The sequence below is a fragment of the Kryptolebias marmoratus genome, linkage group LG13 (assembly GCF_001649575.2).
Source record: "Kryptolebias marmoratus isolate JLee-2015 linkage group LG13, ASM164957v2, whole genome shotgun sequence".
Lineage (NCBI taxonomy): Eukaryota > Metazoa > Chordata > Actinopteri > Cyprinodontiformes > Rivulidae > Kryptolebias > Kryptolebias marmoratus.
Window position 1 is genome coordinate 25,247,847 of NC_051442.1, and position 24,214 is coordinate 25,272,060.

Sequence of the window (24,214 nt, forward strand, 5' to 3'; positions counted from 1 at the left end):
GGTAGCGTTGATCTCAAAGTTCACCTCCAGCCGTTGAATCTTTATTTCTAAAAACTGAAGTCTTTGTAGAATACTGCTGATGTCCTTGGGGTCAAACGGGGGCATTTTGCCCTAGTTCAACTTGGAGGTGAAGAAAAGTAAGGTAAAAATAAAAATAAAAGTGAGAAAATCTCCCAGTCCTTAGGTTTGGAGTAATCCAGTAATGATGTCGATATTGTAAATATAATTAGAAAAACTGTGACTTTAAAAATAATTCACAGGCAAAGTTATCAGTTATCAGTAAGGACGAGAGCGAGCAGGACAAGCTGTTCCTTCTTCAGCTGCCAGAAAATCTTATTTTTTTGCATGTACATACTGTACATGCAAAAAGATGGACAGAGTCGGGGCTTGAACCAGCAACCCTCCGGTTACAGGACAAATCTCTACCTCCTAAACCACAGCCACCCTGTCATCTGTTTTATATTTCTTTAATCACTGAGCAGGAAGTTTACTTGAAAGCACATGGTTTCAGACGTAGGAAGGATTAGAGAATTAATATAGATCAAAAGTGGGCTAACACTTAAATAATTCTAAATATGATAATGTACAAAAAATAAATCAACATTGTTATACTGTGTTTTCTTTGGTGGCATTAAGAGAAAAATTACACCTGGAAATGGAACATGGTTTTGGGAGAAAAAGGCAAAGAGGGATTTGATTTGAAATAAATATAAACCAGGACAGACAGGTTTACTGCAGCCCTTTTGGCCTGCTGGCTGGGCATTGTCTTTCTTTGGTTCAGTGGCTTTTTAAAATATTCTTTAAGTAAAAAAAGTTTTTAAAATCTGTTCCTTAGCAGCTCCTGCCTTCCGTACTCACATATTTATTCTTCCGCATTACCAGTTTAAATATGTTTGTTTCACTGAAGGTAACTGATACTCTAATAGAAGAGAACGAGCAACATGATGAAACTATGTGAGCCATATAAATGATTAGAAAGAAGGCTCATTCTTACTCCTGGATCCTCACATATTGACAGTGTGGCAGCAGTTTTTAATGCAAATATCAGCAATTTTCATATAACACGTTGCTATAGCCTTCCACAAAATAGTGGCAATTTTTCCTCTAATTAAAGGCCTAGCATTCCTTGAAGGAATGCACATCACACATTTCATGCCAGAGGTTTCAAATGAAATCATCCTATGATGAAAAGTGATAGAGTTGTAATGATTTAGAAAAAAAATAAAAACTTCTTGCAAATGCGTTAGCGCTCAGCGAATGTATCGTGAAAGACACTCAGCTACTACCACACCAAGTTTAGCTCAAGATCTGTAAAACTGGCTAGGGTTATTTAGTTGTGGTGGCCATCTTGAATGGGTTGACTCCAGTTGTTGATGAGTTTCATTAAGTGTGGCACAGTGGCGTAGTGGTTAGAGCTGTTGTCTCCCAGCAAGAATGTTGCAGGATCTTTCTGGGTGGAGTTTGCATGTTCTCCCTGTGCACACGTGGGTTTACTCCGGGTACTCTGGTTTCCTCCCACAGACCAAAAACATGCATTTTAGGTTAACTGATGACTCTAAAATTATCCCTGAGTGTGAACGGTTGTTTGTCTCGTTAGTCTCTATGTGGCCCTGTGATGGACTTGCGACCTGTCCAGGGTGTCCCCCGCCTCTCGCACAGTGACTGCTGGAGACCCAAAATAGAGAAGCGGGTAAGGATAGATGGAGTTTCATTAAAATCTGTCCAATGGTTTGTGAAATATTTTGCTTTGACTATGGCCCTGTTTACACAATGCTGTTTTTAAGTAAAACAGGAACAATTATGATGTGCTTCGGCTGTTTGTTCATACAACAACTGTTATATTTGCTGACACCTAAACTTTGTGAATCCAGGTCTGGAGTGGAAGTTTTTGGAAACTCCTGGCATTGTTTCAAGGGAAAACCCAATTTACCTGAAATCTAACATGCATTATGCAAGTAGATCAACAACAGTAACAATGGCAGATAGTAGTGCTGCTTATTCACATACTCCTTTCAATTTATCAGAGCTTCTGACATGGAACATATATGTGCTACACCATCTCCTCGATCAGCAGAGACACATTTCTCACATTCTACTACTTCTGGATACACATTGGATTCCTGGAAACGTTGGAATCCTGTTTGTCTATCGAGTCTGTCTGTGGAAGACGTGGAGGATCTTTACATATTTAGATTTCTGATAACAAGATTTTTGCTGTTTGGATTAGGCAGTTACCTGACATATCGTCAAATTCGTTTGATGGGTTCGGCGATCAGCAATCAAACTGTGTGGATTTGGGGGGTCAAAACACAAGTTGGATGCGATCCTTTTACAGGACCGCAGACTGAACTGCGTTTCTGGAACTCATGAATAATATGGGTTACATCTTGAAGAAAGTTGCTTCGCTCGAAACAGGCGAAATGGTCCTGGAATTTGGCTGTTTTGGATTCGCCATTGAGAAGTATCAGCAAGACTTTTAAGGCAGACAAAAACAGTCTGCCTGAACCAAAACAATTACTGCTTGTTTGTGAATTCGGCTCCTCTAGGCTGACCTTGGTCAGCTATCTTCAAATTTCTCCTGGAACTATGTAAACAAGATGTCCCCCTCTGCCTACATCTCTGTGTCCGTCCAGAGCTCGCTGATATTATTCCATCATTATCAAAGACAATGGCCTCTGTGACGTTATTAATGGACCTATCTGCAAACACACACACACACACACACACACACACACACACCACACACCACACACCACACCGTCTTCTCACTGCCCATACATACAAATACACACACATACGCACACTTTGCTGCTTCTGCCATATCTCCCATCTCTCTCACTCCCCCCCCTACTCCTTCCCTCTTTCTCTATCTTAGTAATTACTACATGGGCTGTTTTAGTGGCCCACTAGTACCATTTAGAAATTCTGTACTGTTCAGTTTAGCTTTATCTTCCTGTACACTTAGTTTAGTTCTGTACATTTAGTCATGCTTAGATCTGTTTAGTTTAGCTACTATTTTTGATTGTCTTAGCTCATGCTTAGATATGTCTGGTTTTACTTCGGCTGTATAGCGGGCCTGGGGTACTTTTAGATAGTTCGGTACCGTTAATCAATAAATCACATGATAAAAAAAATGAGCTTGATAAGTTTCATTTATCAGCGTTATCATTCCTTCGTGTCTCTCTCTTTCTGCTGAAGACACCGGATGACCAAAGGCTCAGCTCCAGTGCTCTTCACTGACCCCTGTCTTTGTCTTAGCATCAGGGGGGCGTGGCCTATCGCGTCAGGTAGCCAGCCGAGGCGCCTCATCCTGTACCTCTGCAGCATGAGCCCCCGCTAGGAGTTAGCAAGATAAAGAAAAAATGTTTGATACTGGGGGGAAAAAAACAAAATGGAATTGGTTTCAAGCTGGAAGTAACAGCAGCGGTGTGGGAGAACTTCGGATTCAAACCAAATGACCAAGAAGAACCTCTGAACCTCTGTGAGCCGGTATGTCGTCGTGTGCTTTTGTTAGTTTGCACTTTTTCTTTATAAAACTGGCAGTTTTGTCCATCTTCTCTATATAAACCTAATGATTATTACTTTTTGAAGGGAAGTTTAGTTTACAGACTTCATAATCTGTACTGTTTTGGTTGAATTTAGGTTTTATTTTTTTGTTGTTTTTTTTTAAGTTTTTAATTCAAGTGCATTTTTTGTTAACGAAGACTGAGAGTCCGTTTTATTTTTGTTTTTGGTTGTTTTGTTTATTTTGTGTTCCAGTGTTAAATGTTCTTTTAAAAGTAAAGTTTATTAATCTTTGAGAGGATATACTTGTACTATTATGTCATTATCATTACATTAGTTTAAAACGGCCTCTGAATGATATTATCGTTTATCGCAGTAATTTCTGAGACAATTAATCATCCATCAAAATTTGTTATTGTGACAGGCCTACATTCAACAATTACTAAATGGCCTGTATTTGTTTTCATGCTGAAGACTGAAGTGTCTGTGTGTATGTGAGTGCCATTGAAATACAAAAATCACAGTGACAGCTAATGACCTGGCATGGAAACTACAGCAGATTCAATGATTTTTGCAGTCTCATATAAACAGAGATTGTGATTACAGAGTTACCATTCAAATGGTGACATAACCCATGTTTTCACAATCAACATTGGAAAATTGGGGTCTATATTAGTCACTGGCAAAGTTTTAAAACCAGATCCCACATTGTCACTCAGTGCTTATAGTATGTACTGTGAAAGACTCAGCTGCTACCACTCATATTTTTGAGTAATAGCCACATTGTGTTTGCTAAAAATTGCTTAGCTGTGGCAGCCAACTTGAATGCAGTTGACTCCAAAAGGTAATCAGTCATAGGTGTACATCCACCAACTACCTTTTAAGAGTTTCATTAAAATCAGTCCACTGGTTCATGAGATATTTTGCTAATGCTACAAACAATCCAACACACACGGGCAAAACTATTTTTGTCTTTGCCTTTAACAGTAAGCAATAATAAAATGTATTTTATAGTCTTTTTTGACACCTACAGTAACAAATACATTTTATTAAACATTGCTACAGTCTGAGTGCATCTTTTTGTATTGGTTTTGTGTGTTTATTAACATAGGAACTACACCTGGACCTGTGTTTGTCTCTGTCCTCTTATCAAAGCCGGTCAAGGGAAATGGCCGCTCATCCTGAGCTTGGTTTTGGTTCTGCTGGAGGTTTTTTCTGTTAAAAAGGAAGCATTCCTTTGTACTTTTGCCAATGTACTGCTCAGAATGGGAAACTGTGACAAAAGAAAACTTCAACCTGCTGGCTTCCATAGATAACTTTTACTAATTGGCATTTCATAATGTTGTGTATGTGAATGCACTGTAATATATTTAGAGTTTAATCTACAATAATTTGGATTTAAATATGGAACTGAATTGGATTTAGCATTTGGACTTGTTTTTTCTTTGGTATAGTGCTCTGAGATGACTTGTTTTGAATTGTTGCTATATTAATTAAGTAAATTGAACTGATATCCACAGAAAGTGACTAAATTATAAATAATTCAGAGCAAGGCAATAACAAATATCACGCTCAGACAGCATTGCTTTTCAGACATTAGGATTAATTAACTATGTTGATGGACCCATATTTATTCTGAAATAAATGCTAGGCACATGTGGTTAACAAGTAGTAGACAAAAATAAGACAGCACAGAGGGTGATTTTTTGTTCTATTATTATATTTTACTCTTTTTATTATTTTAAATCACAAAGAAGACTGATGGCTGATGATTCTTTACCAATAATGAGTTGGGACTGAGAATATGTCGGGGAAGAATATGTACTTCTGTATTTTCAGCTCATACAGGATTTACAAGACTTCCTGCTAAATCATCAACAAGTCAGATGAAGCTAATTCTGTTTTGTATGGATCTATGTCATGAGCAATTTCTACTGATGCCTTGTATTAGTGTGTCATAATTTGAATGCAGTATTTGTCTCTCTTTACTATCTCAGTACTTACACATGTTGGGCGGTTAAAAATGTTTTTCTCATTAACTACTTTGATTTGAAGCAGTTATAAGGAACTACCACTGCCAGGAGAACACTGTGATCATTTAACACATCACGTCATCTAAGCCAGTATCTCACTGGAATTAGACTGCTAAACATTAGTTGGCAAATCACATTCATGGGGTACTCTCTAAAATGGCTCAAAATAGTCACAGAGGTTCTCAGTTTCCTAACAAGATTTGCAGAGGCTCTCAGTCGTGTTGCAGGAATTTTGAGAATCAGAAGATCTGTGTGACAAACTTTCTCTCAAACTTTGTCACAGTGTTGTTGCAGGCATTTTCCAACCCGTCTGAATTTCATAAATTCTAGAAGATACTAGTTATCACCTGCCACTGTAAGGCAGCCAAGAATGGTGTGTCTGTCTCTGTTACCAACATATCTCATGAACCACTGCACACATTTAAGTAAACCACACAGAAAGTAATAATGAATGTACATCAACAACTGATTAACTTTTGGAGTCAATCCAATTAAAGATGGCTGCCACACCCAACTGAGTTTAGAAAACACAAAAATGGCTTTAACTCGGTCAGTTTTACAAATATGGACCTAAAGTGTGGTGCATTAGTATCCGAGAGTGATCAAACAACACATACTTTGAGAGTTTCCATGTCTTGTGAGATCTTGCAGTAGATTACTCAGCATCATTTCCAAGGTTTGACCAAAAACAGCTACAACTTCAACATTTCCCATCATAAAATGATCTTAGTCAAAAACTCTGGCATGAAATGTGGTGGGTAATGCATCCCTTTAAAGCATACTGGGGCTTATTTTCCATATATCCATCCATTTTGTTCCTGGGTCACGGGGAGCTGGTGCCCATCTCCAGCAGTCACTGTGGGAGAGGTGAGGTACAGCCTGGACAGGCTGCAAATCCATCACAGGGCACCTTTATTTTTAATATAGCAATCTTCAAGTTAGGAAGTCAATATACAACAACTAATCTCTTACATACACACAAACAAGCATGTAATGAAATGGAATACTTACAGGATGAGCCATCTTTAAGTGTCAAAAGAGGGGGAAAAGAAAAGAGGAAAAGTAAAATAAATCAGATGATGAAATGGAAATGACTGATGGGGCTGGAGAAAAGATTTGGAGCCTGAAAGCCACTGAGCTCAGGTTAAACTGAATGATGACATGAGTTAACAGAAAATGATCAGACTGAAGTTAAAGCAGTGATCCTGAGGAAAAAAATGGTAACAGAAAGAATGATGCCATGAATGTGGACTTGCAGGTGAAGATAACAGGGGGGGGGGTCTAATTTCTAATACAGTTAGCTGTATCAACATACCCACAATTAATTTCCATTCGCCTCAAACCTGCTGCTGGAAACAACTTCTTTACTCTGCAACAAAATTTTATTGCAGCAGTCTTTAAGTCAATTGGTCTGTCTAATTATTTTTTGTTTTAAATTTTATATATATATATATATATATATATTTTTTTTAAATGCAACAATAGAAAATGTATATTTGGTAGCACTTTATAACAATTACACCTTATGTAGCCTTATTTATTCATTAATAAATGATTATTTAACCTTAAAAACATCATTTAAGAAGATCTGTGTGACAAACTTTCTCTCAAACTTTGTCACAGTGTTGTTGCAGGCATTTTCCAACCCGTCTGAATTTCATAAATTCTAGAAGATACTAGTTATCACCTGCCACTGTAAGGCAGCCAAGAATGGTGTGTCTGTCTCTGTTACCAACATATCTCATGAACCACTGCACACATTTAAGTAAACCACACAGAAAGTTTATTAAGGATCATTCATACTTAATACATTATAAATTACCACATTTATTAATGCTTTACCCATAAAGGCTAATTACTTCCAAAACCAACATACTCAATGTTTATTCATCCTTAATAACTCGTGAATTAACTGTTCTATATACTGTGTATATATGTATGTAAATGCTCATATAAATGTACTTTCACACCATGTGTTAGACATTAATGGTTAGAGAATGTTTGAATTAACTACAGACTTATCCTGCAGTGCATTAATAGTTAAAGCAGTTGCTCGTAGTTAGTTTACATCAGGGGCCCCTGGACATGTGCCCTTACGGTAGATCCAGGCTAGCTGAACATACAGTATGAAATCAACAGGTTTTAAACTCTCCATAGGAAGAATGAACACATAGGAATCCATCCAGTTTAGATCTAAATCTCTAGTTTCTTCCCACTTTTGTTTTTCAGTGCCAGGCATGCTGATGTTCTTCACTCATCCTCTTACCTCTCCACAGGTCAACTTCTCTTTGCAAAGAAACGTGTAGAGGAGGGGCCGGCCAGCTGGTCTTAAATAAAACTTACTGTCATCCTTAGCAAGTAAATTTAACAACAAACCTGGGCCCAGATAGGACTTTCTTTGGGTCCAGATGCAGACCCTAGACCACGATTTGGGAACCCCTGGGCTATTAATTAAATACTTGATTGTGTATTTGTCTGTCTGTGGGGGTAAAGCATGTGAGCATAGTGACACATCTGTAGAAGTAAATTGGTGAGTGCGACTTCCTGTCTGTGCCAAATACAAATAATTGTCTTTATCATCACACATGACTTGGCCCCAGCTTCCCACAAGTTGGAAAGGAGAAATGGGTACAGAAGATGGACGGATGGACCACAAATGATAGATTTTAATGTCATGTAATTTCAGAGCTATTTGATCTTGTCTGACTTTATTCTCTAAAGTGTTTTTATAGATCCAGTCCTCTTACTGACTTGTTGCTAATTTACTCAATAAGTTGAAATGTGCTTTTCTAGCTTTTTCTTAATCGGGCCACTTATTTTTACAGCCTTTTGTTGCCCCTGTTTAAACTTTTTAGAGGTGTGTTGCTGCCATAAAATGTTTAATTACCTTAGTTTTTTTAAATAAATGGTACAATTTCTTAGCTTAAACATTTGATTAGTTTACTGTGTTCCACTATGAATAAAACATGAGTTTATGAGATTTTTAAATCTTTACATTTTGTTTTTATTTGCAATTTACACGAGGTCCCAACTTTTCTAGAATTGGGGATGTAAAACAAAATCTGTCAGATCAGCATGATGAAATGAAGTGATTGTTTTATAATGCACTCCAATCTAACCATTCATCTATGTAAAGAGTAGGAGGTGCAGAATCCTATTTGTAAAGAAAGTGAATAATTCCAGCAGCAGAAATGCTTTCACTGAAGTTTGAAAACATTTGTTGAAGAAAACTCCTTCAGCTTTCTCACATCATTCACAGAGCGAGGAGGAACTTTGTATCTTTTGTCTGTCTCTGTGTGTTTATTTGTTGTGTTAGCAAACAAATAAACACTTAACTTGTAACCCACTAAATAGTTTAATAAAACAGTCATTAGATGTACATCTACAACTGATTACCTTTGGGAGTTAGACCCATTCAAGGTGGCTATCACAGCCAACTGATCTTGGAAAACAAAAATGGCTTAACTCAACCAGTTTTCAGGATACTGAGCTGATATTTAGATACTGGTTTGGTGTAGTAGTAGCTGAGACTAATTTACAACACATACTCTGAGAGTTACATCTTAAACAGTGCAGGAGTTTGCACATAAGGTCATTCGGCCATTAGGTCTTCGGCCAAAATTGCTACAGTGTCATCATTTCTCAACATAAGAGTCTAAAACGCTGGCATGAAAGGCAGCGGATGATGTGCATGCTAGGCCTTTCATTTCAAATTGTGACTGTGGCAGCAGCTGTTGTTGTCACCAACATCAGCTTCAGTTTGAAAACTTTGACACCTTAACAGTTTTTATCATTTTTGTTATTGGCCTTTGTGTGTGTGTGTTACCGTGAACGTGCAGCGTGCCAGACGCCTCAGCCTTTCCCACGCTGTTCTCTGACACACAGGTGTAGGAGCCCTCATCCTCAGCTCGGACCTGGGTCAAACGCAGGCTGTTATCGCTGCGGATCTCAAATCTGGAAACATATTAAACACAAAATAGGTTGTTACAACCTGACATTTGTGAGAATGTTTTATTTTGATTAAAAGTAACACAATATACATAAGAATACTGAAGTAACAGAAACATAATAATAAAAAATGAAAATAAATAAACTTGTTCTTAATAACCACCCAGCATTCTTCGAAGGAATGCATATTGCCCGCTGCCTCTCATGCCAGTTTTAGACTAGCATCATTTTATAATGAGACGGTTAGTTGTTTTGGTCAAAACATGAAAATAATGTCACGCACAACTCATGCAACATCGCAACATTTCATGCTCAGAGTATGTGTTGTGAATGACTCTCGGCTACTCCGATGGCTCAATGGTAAAATTTGAAACAAACATTTTGTGATTTGTTTTTGCTCAGAATATGTGTGGGTAAGTTTCAGCTACCACCGCACCAAATTTTACCTCAGTGTCTTTAAGGTCAGTTAGCTGTGGCAGCCATCTTAAATCAGGTTGTTTCCAAAACTTAGTTGCAGATTTTTTACTTTGAGATAGAATGATGATAATGGCAAAACCATTATCATCCACCTTTACCGTTTGGTGGAAGGTGATATTAGAAATGATTTCACGAGAAAAGCAGGTGTGCAGAGAAGGAAGGAAGCTGTTATATTATAATTTAAGTTATAGTTACCATATTTAATACATGTACAGTCACCTGCAGTAGTAGTGTAATAGAGTAAATGGATGGACTGCACCTTTCCAGCCAATCAGGCTACTCAAAGCACTTTACAGCACACTCTGTGGCCTCATTTACCCATTCACACACACATTTAAACAGCACTGAATATCTACAAAACTAATCTTAATAAATCATTTTATGGAGAGGACTTCTTCTTTCGACAGTTCCCTTTTCAGGGGTCACCACATCGAGTCATCGTCCTCCATCTAACTCTGTCTTCTGCATCCTCTGTCCTCACTCCAACTCCCTCCATGTCCTCTCTAACTGCATCCATATTTCCTCTTTGTCTTTTTCCTGGCAGCTGCATCTCTAACATCCTTCTACCAATATACCCACTGTCCCTCCTCTGCACGTCCAGACCATCTCAGTCTGTCCTCTCTAACTTTATCTCCCAGTCCTTCAACCTGTGCTGTACCTCTGATGACCTCATTCCTAATCCTATCCATCCTCTTGACTCACAAGGAGAACCTCAGCATCTTCAGCTGTGATACTTCCAGTTCTGTCTCCTGTCTTTTTGTCCGTCCCACTGTCTCCAAACCATACAACATAGCTGCTCTCACCACTGTCTGTAAACCTTTCCTTTGACCTTTGATGCCACTTTTTATCACAAATCAGTCCTGAAACTTTTCTCCATCCACTCCATCCTGCCTGGACTCTCTTCTTCACCTCTTCACCACACTCCCTGTTTTCCTGAACAGTCGACCCTAAGTACTTGAAGTCCTGAACCTTTGTGACCTCTGACCTTGTAGCCTCACTGTTCCACCTGCTTCCCTCTCATTCACACACATGTACTGTCTTGCTATGGCTGACTTTCATCCCTCGTCTTTTAAGTGCATACCTCCACCTCTCCCAGCTCTCTTCCACCTGTTCTCACCACAGATCATTCTATGGAGACTAATCAATCAGTGCTTTAAACTCCATTCATACACCGATGGGGCACGCATCAGAGGCAGTCAGAGGTTCAGAGATTTGCCCAGCGACACTTTGACATGTGACTCCTGCCAGGAATCGAACCTCCAACTCTCTCATTGGATAAAACTCATCTAACCACTGATCCACAGCCACCCTAACTTTCACAAGAGTTCTGTGTACTTTGTACCTTCCTCGTGGCAGCTCGCCCTCCTCCCTTCGCCAGCGGACCGTTGGAACGGGATCTCCATGCACCTCGCAGATAAACTCCACAGTGTCGTCTGCCAGCACCACCTGGTTCACTGGCTGTTTGATGAAGACTGGCCTCTCTGAAAGGATACACATTTTTAACAAATATATGAAAATAAACATTTAAAAACAAATAACATCATCAAAAATGGTTTTAAATTGCTGTTCCTGGTTTCTTGTTTTTTCAAAAAATCTGAAATCTTCAAAATCATAATACTACAAAAACCCTTTACTAAAATGATGATTCATCTCAATCTAGTGGTTTTCTTTGACAAATAACTTTTATTTATTAGCATTTCATCTGTACTGTAGGTGATTGTACTGTGTTACAATTTGGATTTGTTTTGAACTGAATTGGATTTATGATTTGGACTTGTTTTTTCTCCTGTATCCTGTATACACACATTGTCCAGACATCCAGACTGAAATTCTCCCATCTTCACAAATTGTTTCCTGTTCTTTAAGCAGCTTTTCACCCAATTTAGTGCAGTCCCCCTGATCCCATATTCATCCAAATTACTGATTAAAATAGTATCAAATGTATAGTATCAAATGCTTTTTTGAGACCAATAAATACACCTACAGCAAATCTCTTTTTATCTATAGAGTTGATAATGTCCACAATAAGTTCAATTAGTGCATGAAATACTGATCGATTACTTCAGAAGCCATATTTACTATTCACAAGCATTGATCGACAAATGCAAATAAATGACTGAATTTATTAACTATTTCATGCATATTATTTAAACCCATATTATATTCAATAAAGTAGTCAGTACAGTTTTTTTAGATTTTAACAAATCCTTTGAAATGATCTTGTTGTTGAAGTAGAGTGATAAACATATCCTTCTGCTGCTGCAGCAGCTCAGTAACATAACTGAGTGACACATGCTCATCATCCGATTTTAAATCAGCTTTTGGTGCTTTTGGAGGCATTTTGTGAGATACACAGACAGGTTTGTAAAGACAAGCTTGTGTCAGAGGTGGAGAATGGTAGGAAGGCCTGGTGACTGCTTCCTCAGCTAATGGTAGATCTTGATGCCAAACCTGAGATCTGGGTCTGTGGCTACTGCTCAGTTGATGTTACAGCCTGGTGCCTGGCTGTGTGAGGGATTCCTGGGCCTGGTGGCAGCAGCCTGTATATTCTCTATATTCTGGAAAGTTTGGCTCTGTGAAAAAGTCTGCACCTTGCAGAGCTCAGCCTCTGTCTCATGGGAAGACTTCAGTTGGTGGACACATCAGACCAAGTAATCCAGTACTTCTGCACGTCTTCTTTAGCAGAGACACTGATGAAAAGCTTGTGTTTGATGAGGTGGCTACAGTTTCATCCCTCGTCCTTGAAGCTGCTGTGACCAGTTTAATGACTAATGTTTGCAGTGAAAAAAAAAAACTGATGTTGGCTGCAAAACCCTTTTCAGTTCAGCTTTAACTCAGCCAACAGATACTGACCTACAATTTGGCGTGGTAGTAGTTAACAGTCATTCACAAGTGGTAAGAGTTTATGCAAGATGTAGTATAAAATTGCACTTAATGTTATTTTCAAGGTTAGACTGCTAAAACTCCATCATTTCCCAGCATAAGATGCTCTTAATCTAAAACTTTGAATGAATGAAAGGCAACAGGCGATTTGCAGTTTAATTCCTTAAACATCTTACGATGTGTACAGTTTTGTTTTACAGTGCAAAAAGACTCACCAAACACCACCAGTTCAGCAGGATCGCTGTCTTTTTCTCCAACCATGTTGGTTCCGACACATACATACATGCCAGCATCACTTTTCCTGGTGTTAGAAATCATAAGCTTGCCTCCACGAATCTGAAAATGAAAGACACAATAAGAGGGAGGGAGGAAAAGGAGATGGGAAGAGAAGCTCGTGATGAAAATGGATAAAAAGGTCAGTGGAGGAGGAAAGAAGAAGAGGTGAGGGTAGAGGTTGGAGGACAAGAAGCACTGAAGACAAATAGAAAGTTGTTTGAAATAGGATAATAGGCATTCATCAAGTGAGAAGAGACTCAGTCATTTTTAGTGTTTGTCATGACAGATGGTTTTTCCTGTTAGGTCATCCATTATTTGACAATGACTGCAAGGACTGTAGCTTGAGGCCAATTACCATGGAAATCTTTTCCACTGCTCAGTTTGTGTAGTAGACAAGATGCTCTACAATATTCAAGATTTTTCAAGTACCAGACATAGAACAAGGGATAGATGTCATCCATTGTTTTATTTATTCCTTTATTCCACAATATTGCATGTTACATATTAAACTAAATTTCCGCTCACATTTAGTTAAATGTTGAATGCTGAATGAATCAGTCTGATGAGAATTAGGTAAACTTCACACTGACTAGACATGGTGATCAGGTGGACGGAGACATTTGCAGCCTCAGCATGATTGGCATATGCAGCTTATACTCAGCACACATACATTCACAGAGTAACATGGACATTGTTTGGCTGAGAAAACAACAACAAACAAAACAAACATTGTCATGCAAAAATATGCAGGTTTGATATTAGCCAATGTAGGATTCTTTCTTACCGGCATGTTGTTTTTGAGAAAAAACTGTTTTATATGTCTGAAAAACTATTTTAAAATCTGGCCTTACATTAGCTATCCATTAGCCTAGCCTGAAAGAAGCCTTTTGCCATTTTCTTTATACTCTGTTCTCTACGACTGATGTCACAGCATCAGACACATTAACTATTCATAACTATTTGACTGAACACTGATTCAAAAATGACCAGACTATTCATTTATTAGACATGTTGTTTTAACAATGTTAAGAAGGACAGAAGGAGAATGGTTGCATTGTATATTACTGTAAACATTTTCTATCCTGAGAAAACTTCTTTTTGTCGCAGATCCTTCACTTTGCTGCCTTTCAGGTATCTTTACAGAAGCAATAGTCAACTTACAGTAATTCTTTCATCTCGATCATTAACCCGGATGTTGTTTCTCTTCCAGGAGATTGTGGGTTCAGGATGGCCTCTTGGAGGAATACACTCCATAACAGCAGGTTCCCCTGCTGCTACCACCACATCACTGGGAGTCTGACGGAAGTCATCTCTTAGAACTGGGAAAAAAAAAAGATTTAAAGACATAGTTAAATGTACCTAAACATCCCTGTTGGTAACATAGTGTTTTATTCATCATGGTAAGACATACTTTCCATTTGACCTTGATAAAACATCCAAGCTGACAGCCCTGAATGTCCAGGTCTAACCATGCAAATACTAATATTTATTAAAACACTGGTCCAAATCTGCCTGCTCTAATTTCAAAAGTGTACTCCAGTAGATTAAATTATAAATGTGGCGGTGTCTGGCATAGTGGGTACAAAGCAGGCTGAGGGGTGGGCAACAAAATATTTCTGCATGGCCTAGAATACAATTTTGCAAATTTTGCACACCAAAACAGGATGTGATTTTCAAAAATGTTGCTCCAAACATGGCTGCAGACATGATTGCTTGGTTATAAACACTCAAAACTCAGTAAGACTGCAACTAAAAATTTGCCCATTTTCTGACAATTTTGAATAGCAAACAAATCATCAACAGCAGCAGCTCAGTAAGATGCTACCCTTAGAGTTCTTCCAGATGAGCTGGAGAAGATGTGGGGATCTCTGCTGAATGGACAGACAGACAGGTGGATAGATGGAATTCTTTTGATCATACTTTCCTTCAACTACCAACACATACAGTCACCTAAAGTGTATGTCAAAGAGCTTGGAAGCACAAATCATGAGGAACTTTGGAGTTCATTCTGAATTTGATGTGACTGAACTGAAACATGGTGTGCATACATCCCTTAGGTCTTCACTGACTTAATATCGTATGTGTCCCAGCACATCAATAATTAAGGTTCCAGTAGCTCAGACACACAAAGAAGTTGAATTATTCAATCTGGCCCAAGCACACACACCCCTACACATACACTCAATAACTTTGTAAATACACACCCATAATCACAGAGAAAAAACACAGTTCCAACATGAAAATCTGCAATGTTTTCTAAAGGTTTTTTAATAAAACATATGAGATTTTTGGGCAAAGATTGCTTCTTTAGTAAACATTTTGCAGTTTTAACTCGAGTACATCAGTCTTTTTATTACACAGTAAGTACTCCATAGTGCTGTGACATCTTACATTGTAGATGGGAAAGATAGCCAAAATCATCCACACTTCAACAAAAAATACACAACAATGAATGGAGTTTTAGTTGTCTATGTCTAAAACTCTGCCTGTGAGATTAGTTTTGCAAATACAAATGTTGACTGGAGTTTTGTTCCTGTCAGCTGATTGGTCAATGTCATTTCAATCACAAATTTACACAATCCAATCAGAGAACAGATAGGTTTGGCTGTCGGGTTGGCAGTTGACTGAGATCCTGGAATGGAAGTATAGTTTCAAGATGGAGGACAGCGACACAGCTTCTGCAGCTCAGGTAAGCATTACTTTATGGTTAATTGGAACAAAAACAAAATCATTCTCAAGATATACATATTTTTGAAAATCACGTTTGGTTCCTACACTCTGTAATTTCCTTGAGGTGCAGATCAAAGAAGTTGTAAATAAAGTTGAGCATTTCATGTTGTCAACATATATCTTGTGTGTGTGTGTATGTATGTACATCCTTGACATACTTAGTTATAAGATCAGGCCTACAAGCAATAAGGAGCATTGCCCCATATAGCAGAGAGAAACTCGAAGAGAAATCAGCCAGTTGTCAGAGCAACCAAAAGGTACATTGAAAAAGGATCCACCACAGAAATACTGCAACTTATCCACTCCCGAGGCTCTAAAAACTGCCAAACAACACCTCAAAGCTCTGGCTACTCATCTGAGGGGATACATTCAAGAAGTGGAAGCCAGGAGAATAAACAGTGTATTCTCCACCGCACCATCCAAAGTGTATTCTCAATGGCAGGGGAATAACAAGAGATTCACCCAAAGCTGAGACTGAGCAATACTTGAGAAGCATATGGGAGAAAGAGGCATCACATAATGATAATGCCCCATGGCTTCAGGACATAAGATCAGAACTCACCAGTCTCCCAGAGCGAGAACCAGTAACCATAACAGTGGTAGACATCCAAGGCCGAGTCTCAGGAATGGCAAGCTGGTCTGCACCAGGGCCTGACATGATCCACACCTACTGGCTGAAGAAACAGTCTACTCTCCATGAACACCTAGCAAGACAAAAAAACAGCTACTGATGGAAGGGACCCACCCTGAGTGGTTGACCCAAGGCTGGACAGTACTGATCATGAAAGACCCCCAGAAAGGGGTAATTCCTTCCAACTACCAGCCAATCACCTGCCTCTACACAACATCCTATCAGGCATCATAGCGGCTAAGATGAATAGGCAGATGGGTCAATACATGATGAATTGGCACCAACACCAGGGGAGCCAAGCTCCAGCTATTAATTGACAGAACTGTAGTTTGAGAGTGTAAGACCAGACACACAAACCTGTGCACTGCCTGAATAGACTAAAGGAAAGCTTATGACTTGATGCCTCACACATGGATACTGGAGTGCTTGAAACTGTACAACATCAACAGGACACTAAGAGCCTTCACTGAGAACTCAATGGGAATGTGGAAGACAACTCTAGAGGCCAATTCAAAGCCAATTGCACAAGTAAGCATCAAATGTGACATATACCAAGGTTGAAATTCCTCAACCACATGATTGTAAAGAGTGACTATGGACTAAGTGGACCAGTCATCAGTCACCTCCTCTACATGGATGACATCAAGTTGTATGCCAAAAGTGAGCGAGGCATCGACTCACTGATCCACCTCACAGGATATACAGCAAGTACTTGATAAGTGCAGCCAAATGGTGTCCTTCACAATTGAAGGGGTTGAACCAAGGTACTTGTAGCTATCCTGGACAGCAACACCTGAAGGCAACATTGCTGATGCAGATGCCTTCATACATGAAGGCAACATTGCAGATGTCCAGGACAGCTACAAGTACCTTGGTATACTGCAGACAAATGGCAGCCAGGATGATTCCGCAAGGAAGTTAGCCACAACCAAGTACCTACAGAGAGTAAGGCAGGTCCTGAAGAGCCAGCTGAATGGCAAGAACAAAGTTCAAAATATATTTCTATCAACACATATGCAATGTCAGTCATCAGATACACTGCTGGTATGATAACCTGACCAAAGGAGGAGATAGAAGCCACTGACATCAAGACACGAAAGCTCCTCACAATGCACGGAGGGTTTAACGTTAAGTCCAGCACCATGAGACTGTACACTAAGAGAAAGGAGGGAGGCAGAGGACTAGCAGCAGAGCCACTATACAGAATGAAACAACCAATACCCTGGAGTACATCAAGAACAAAGCCCCCAATGATAATCTACTAAGTGAATGTCTCAGGCGGCAGAAACACAATGTGGAAGAGGAGAAAGAGGAACCCCTATAGAAAGACAAGACACTGTATGGCATGTACCAGCAGCAGATTGAAGAAGTGGCTGATATCAACAAATCATATCAGTGGCTAGAAAGGGCTGGACTGAAGGACAACACAGAGGCACTAATCATGGCAGAACAAGAGCAGGCCCTCAGCACAAGAGCAATCGTGGCCGGGGTCTATCATACCAGACAGGACCCAAGATGCAAGCTGTGTAAAGATGCCCCTGAGACAGTCCCAGCACATAATAGCAGGATGTAAGATGCAGGCAGGCAAAGCGTACATGGAACACCATAAGCAAGTGGCTGAAATAGTGTACAGAAACATCTGTACCAAGTATGGACTGTAAGTCCCACAGTCAAAGTGGTAGACTCCATCAAGGGTGGTGGAGAATGGCAGGGTTAAGATAGTGTGGGACTTTCGGATACAGACTGACAAACGGCTAACTAACCGAACATTGTGGTGATAGATAGGATACAGAAGAAAGCAGTGGTGAAAGATGTAGCAGTCCCAAGCGAATGTAACATCAAGAACAAGGAGCACGAAAAGCTCAAGAAACACCAAGGACTAAAAGAGGAAATAGATAAGTTTTGGAAAGTCAAGGCCTCAGTAGTACCAGTGGTCATTGGAGCACTTGGTGCTGTGACCCCCAAACTGGAAGAGTGACTCCAACAGATCCCAGGAACAACCTCAGAGATCTCTGTCCAGAAGACTGCAGTCCTAGGAAGATACTGCATAGAACCTTCAAGTTCCCAGGCTTCTGGTAGAGGACCCAAGCTGAATGTGGAACCACCCATGTAGAGCAAATAGCGTGAGATGGAAGTTTATATATATATAGTAACAACATGAAATACTTCTCTGAGTTGTCTGTAAATTTGAGTGGTGTAACAAAAAAAAAATAACTTGTGTAATTATTTTTTATAAATACAAATCTTTTTTACCCACACAAATTTGTATCTACACATGGACTAAAATAACATTTTCAGACATTTTGGTTTACAAAGCTTCCATCCATCCATGCATTTTCTTCTGCTTTTCTGAGGTTGGGTCGCGGGGGCAGCAGCCTAAGCAGGGAGACCCAGACTTCCCTCTCCCCAGCCACTTGGGCCAGTTTCTCCAGGGGAATCCCAAGGCGTTCCCAGGCCAGCTGAGAAACATAGTCCCTCCAGCGTGTCCCTGGGTCTTCCTCTGGGCCTCCTCCCGGTGGGACGTGCCCGGAACACCTCACCAGGGAGGCGTCCAGGAGGCATCCTCACCAGATGCCCGAGCCACCTCAACTGGCTCCTCTCGACGTGGAGANAGCAGCGGCTCTACTCTGAGTCCCTCCCGGATGACCAAGCTTCTCACCCTATCTCTAAGGGAGAGCCCAGACACCCTGCGGAGGANACTCATTTCAGCCGCTTGTATTCGCGATCTCGTTNTTTCGGTCACTACCCAAAGCTCNTGACCANAGATGAGGGTAGGAACGTAGATCGACNNGTAAATCGAGAGCTTCGCTTTTTGNGCTCAGCTCTCTCTTCACCACGACAGATCGGTACAGCGCCCGCTTCACTGCAGACGCTGCACCAATCCGCCTGTCGATCTCCCGCTCCATTTTTCCCTCATTCGTGAACAAGACCCCGAGATACTTAAACTCTTCAACTTGGGGCAGGACATCTTCCCCGACCCGGAGAAGACACTCTACCCTTTCCACCGGAAACGGGCCCGACTTACTGCCGGCAATGCAGACCACGCTCTGGCACTGGTCATACAGGGACCTAACTGCCTGAAAGTTTCAAAACTTAATTCACACCTGTGCAATCTGATTTTCAAGCACAAAATATTTATAACTGGAATTTGTGCACAAACCTTTAAAGCCTCGATTTGCATTCCAAAAAAACAACTGAAATACTGTTGCAATCAACCAAAAATTAATTTTTGTAGGGCTTTATCAGGAAACCGTAAAGGTTTAGGAACAACCAACTTTTGAAATACTCTTTGAATGGGAGTAAATTTATTCAGCTATTTAGGAGAATGGGGGTGGGGCCATGATTACCAGCCCTTTTTTCCTCACTTCAAGCTCTGGTAGGAACCAAAATATATTTCATATTTTGTCTTATCACTTTGATTATATTTGTATATATGTCAGTTTATGCATTTGAGGCCTGTAACATATTGCAAAAAAAAGTTGTGATGGTGAATCTTTTACCACTCTGTAAAGCCTTTCTTCTCGCAGTATTTAAAATAATACAAAGCCATGAAGTGGTTCAGTTGTTATTTCATCCAATCAGTGATGAGATAAAACATCATTGATTTAAGTTTAAACTGTCTGCTGTAGCATTAAAATCAAAGTTAGAATTACTGTGGTTTTATTGTTCTTTAGTTGATTCTGTCTGCATAGTCTCAACTTTTCCAAATAAGGTGATCATAATAACGATTTTTAATCCTGACATTCTATATATGCCTGGCACAGAAATTATCTTTGTATGCAAAGATCTGTTTGGCTCATAAATAGTAAGACAGAAAATTGTGATTCCTCCACTTTGAAGAAACACATCACATCAGAAACTGGAATAATAATAGTCTTTTACACAGCACCACAGAAAAAGGCTGTCATTTGTATCAGCTCTCTGTGAAAAAGCTTTTAAATTCCCCTGTATATAAATAGAACAAATACCTTTATCTTAGAAAGGAAATGCTTTTATTCTGTTTCTTCCTAAGACATAATGTTTGGCAAGATAGACAGAAGGGTCCTGCAAAAATGACAAAACCCTCTGGAACATTTGTAAATTTGTCAATAGGTGCAAATCTTGCGAGTAATTAATTAAACATTAGAAATGATTTTTTTTTTTACTTTATAGGCTGACATGACAAGCATTAATCAAAGCTGCATTTAAACATTCAAATTCACTGAAGAGCATATACCTCATGAAACCTAATTATGCTGTTTTTAACATCCTTTTTACATTTTTTTTAACATGTTAAATCAACAATTATCAGTAAACAAAGAAGAAAAACTCCCACAGCCCAGCACCTATCCCTAACAATCAAATAGAACAAAAAAACATACATACACTTTAAGTAGAAGCACTTAAGTAGAAGAAAAGTGCAAACCTCAACCAAGGCCATAATATCAATGTCTTATCCGGATCACCACCAAAATTTGATCAATTGATTCTTGTGACAAGCCCAACATTTCCTGAAAATTTCAAAGTATGTTCTTTAGTTTGTAAAACAGTTTTTGATAACAGACAGATTAACAAACAAACCAGCCAACTTAATAAAATAAAATAAAAGTAAAAATAAATAAGTTGGGTGGCACAGTGGTGCAGTGGTTAGAGCTGTTGCCTCCCATCAAGAAGGAAGCAGGATTGCATCCCGGCCTGGGGCCTTTCTGTGTAGAGTTTACATGATGTACCTGTGCACATGTGGGTTTACTCTGGTTTCCTCCCACAGACCAAAAACATGCATGTTAGGTTAATTGATGACTCTAAAATTGTCCCTAGGTGTGAATGAGAGCATGAATGGTTGTTTGTCTCTATGTGGCCCTGTGACCTGTCCAGGGTGTCCCCCGCCTCAGTGACTGCTGGAGAGAGGCACCAGCTACCCGCGACCCAGAATGGAGAAGTGGGTAAAAAAAATGGATGGATGGATATAAGTAAATAAAAGCTCTATAAATACACATATACTTCCAAACACAACACATATATGCATATACATATACACATGTCAAAACACATCACTATGATGCTCATTTCAGAATGGTTTGACAATCTGTGCCTTTACCAAAGAAAAGAAAAGAATTCTAGGTTATTTCAAATAATCCTTACTGGTCAGAGTCAGCCTGATTTTTCTAGTAAACGGGACCTTTCTAATCCACCTTGAATATGTAGGTGGAGCTCAGTGGCGGCTGGCCAATAGAGGGCGCTAGGGCGCCGCCCCACCACTCACATTACCTTGAATAAGACGTAAAAAAATAAAATAAAAATTAATTAGTACGATAAAAATATTTCGAAATACATGTATATATATTTTTAGTTGTATAAGATAAATATTTTATAGTAAATGATAAGTAAAGTTGTTTCGTTCTTCGACGTTGTCTGATTGGTGACGTATTTCCGCCCCGAGGCGCAAAAAATCTTTGTCCATAGACTCTCGTTAAAAGTTGTACATGCGCAGTAGCTCATCTTCAGTACAAGAGATAGGACCATTCAGGGCGCACCTCTCCTGCGCCCAGAGCTGAATGCAGCTGTGTTTACATTTCACCGCCTCCCGCCGCCGGAGCGTTGGACTCCCGCCGCCGGAGGGTGGGACTCGCGCCGCGGGCTGACGTCACATCCGGCTGTCAGAAAGTTTGCCTAATTGAAAAGTCGAGCTGCGGGTGAGCTGCTTTTTATTCAAAGACAGTAATAAGTTCATTACGTGACTAAGTTACATACAAAAGGTAATAAATAAGTTCATAGTTAATAATTAGTTTAAGAAAATTTATGCTAAAAATCTGTTAGAATGTTTGGTTTTGAATTCTAATCGGAGTGAGACATTTGACCTTCGTTATATTATATGTACAGAATACATGACGTAGTGAGTGCTCGAACCATAAAACAAGCTTTGACGTGTTTTCTCTGGTAAAGTTTTGAAAAATAAGGGAGAAAACAGGTCTTATAAACGCTAAACGTGTCCTACACACTTGTGCCTTGGGAGACCTCCGTCTTTGTAAGTATTGGTGTTCAGGAAGCACTTGTGCATTTATATGTACATTATAATGTTGCTTTTGTTGTTTTAATTCATGTAAATACACAGGTGTGATACCTTAGTATATGTTTTGGTCCAAAACATATACTAAGGTATCCCATAATAGACATATACCAAAACCTTTGGTATATGTCTATTTTGGATTTATAGCCCCCCCTGGAGAAAACTCCACCAGCCGCCACTGGTGGAGCTGCAGATTTCTAATTTAGCAGTATTAGCTTCCTGACCAGCAGAGTTGTGAATGCTATTAAGTCCTTTTTAAAAGGAAAGAAAGCAAGTGAAGTGGGCCACACCCCAAACAAATGGAATGATATATTGAACCACACACTTGACATTTTCTAGACCTACTGCTAACATTTCTCTTTATTATAATTCACAACAGATTAAACATATATAAGTAAATTGTTCAGAAACTTGTCCCATCATGCAAAGTGTGAAAGGAACCAGAACAACTGTGTGTGTCCCTTCCCCATGTATGAATTAGCATGCCGTGTGGTTAAAGGACTGTTGCCATGACCTGTCACACACTATTCTGAAATTGTGGCTCCAGGGGAGTTTGATCACTCCCATTCTGCCCCACAGCGCTCACCAAATTTGAGCCAAAATAGAATGTCCAGAAGTTTATGAGGCACCAGCAATTACTCCAGAGGCCCTTCAACCAAAGTGCACCCCATATTAAGAGGGTGAACTTTGACCCTTTCTTAAAACCCCTTCAACAAAGCCAGAGTAATCCTCACCACTGGGCCTAAACTCCGTACTTTATTCAAAGCACAGCCACAAATTAACACCCACAGGGCAAGAGATAAGGAAGATTGGGTATCTGTTTGAAATGTAGATATGACTCTGAGTCTGAACAAAAACCTTAGGTCTTAGTTTACTACATACATTCAATGAAAAAAAAGAATACATGACAACACAAAGTACAAACATATAGATCTTGGTATTGTTATTGGCAAAGTCACAATGTTTGTTATGTTTGTTAACAAAATATCTTATGAACCGCTAGCTGGGTTTAAATAAATCCTTCATAACTAATCAATGAATCTAAATCAATAACTGATTACCTTCTAAAGTCAGCTCAGCTCAAGATGGTTGCAACAGCAAACTAAATTTAGCAAACACAAACACGACTACAGGTCAAACAAAATTACAGATACTGAGCTAAAATTTGATGTGGTTGTATCTGAGAATATTCCTCATCACATATTCAGAGCACGACACAATGAGCAACATCTTTGTTTAAAACTTTGGTTAGAATCAACCTTGTTTGTTAACAAAATATTTCATAAACCACTACATGGATTTTAAATCAACTTACAGGAATGAATCATTTGAGGTACAGCTATAGCTGATTAACATTTAAAGTCCAATTCCAAATGGCCACCACACCTAATCCACATTAGCTAACACAAAAATGGTTATAATTTTGTCAAATTTACAGATATTGAGCTAAAATGTGATGTGATAGTAGTTGAAAATCATCCCTAACAAACACTCTCAGCATGAGATCCCACAATATCATTATTTCATGGTTTGATCTAGTGCTGGGCGATATAACGATACATATCGTGGGGACGATAGAAAAGTGTCTATCGTGATATATTTTCTTCTATCGTCTCTATCGTTTCTGTCGTTTCTATCATAATTGTATCAATGATTCATGTAAATATTTCATAACGTAGGCTACGA

The 24,214-nt window shown here is 39.3% G+C and overlaps 1 protein-coding gene across 3 annotated transcripts in view; it reads right to left on the minus strand.

Annotated features, from left to right (window-relative positions):
* The window catches only part of robo3 (roundabout, axon guidance receptor, homolog 3 (Drosophila)), a 183,023-nt gene that overhangs the window by 111,403 nt on the left and 47,406 nt on the right, over positions 1 to 24,214 (minus strand). For all 3 annotated transcript variants that reach the window (XM_037979119.1, XM_037979120.1, XM_037979118.1), the window contains exons 3-6: positions 14,283 to 14,440; positions 13,061 to 13,181; positions 11,305 to 11,443; positions 9,364 to 9,491 (exon numbers count right to left, since the gene is read on the minus strand). In XM_037979119.1, coding sequence (XP_037835047.1) covers positions 9,364 to 9,491; positions 11,305 to 11,443; positions 13,061 to 13,181; positions 14,283 to 14,440 — 546 coding nt within the window. The remainder of the gene's footprint in view (positions 1 to 9,363; positions 9,492 to 11,304; positions 11,444 to 13,060; positions 13,182 to 14,282; positions 14,441 to 24,214) is intronic.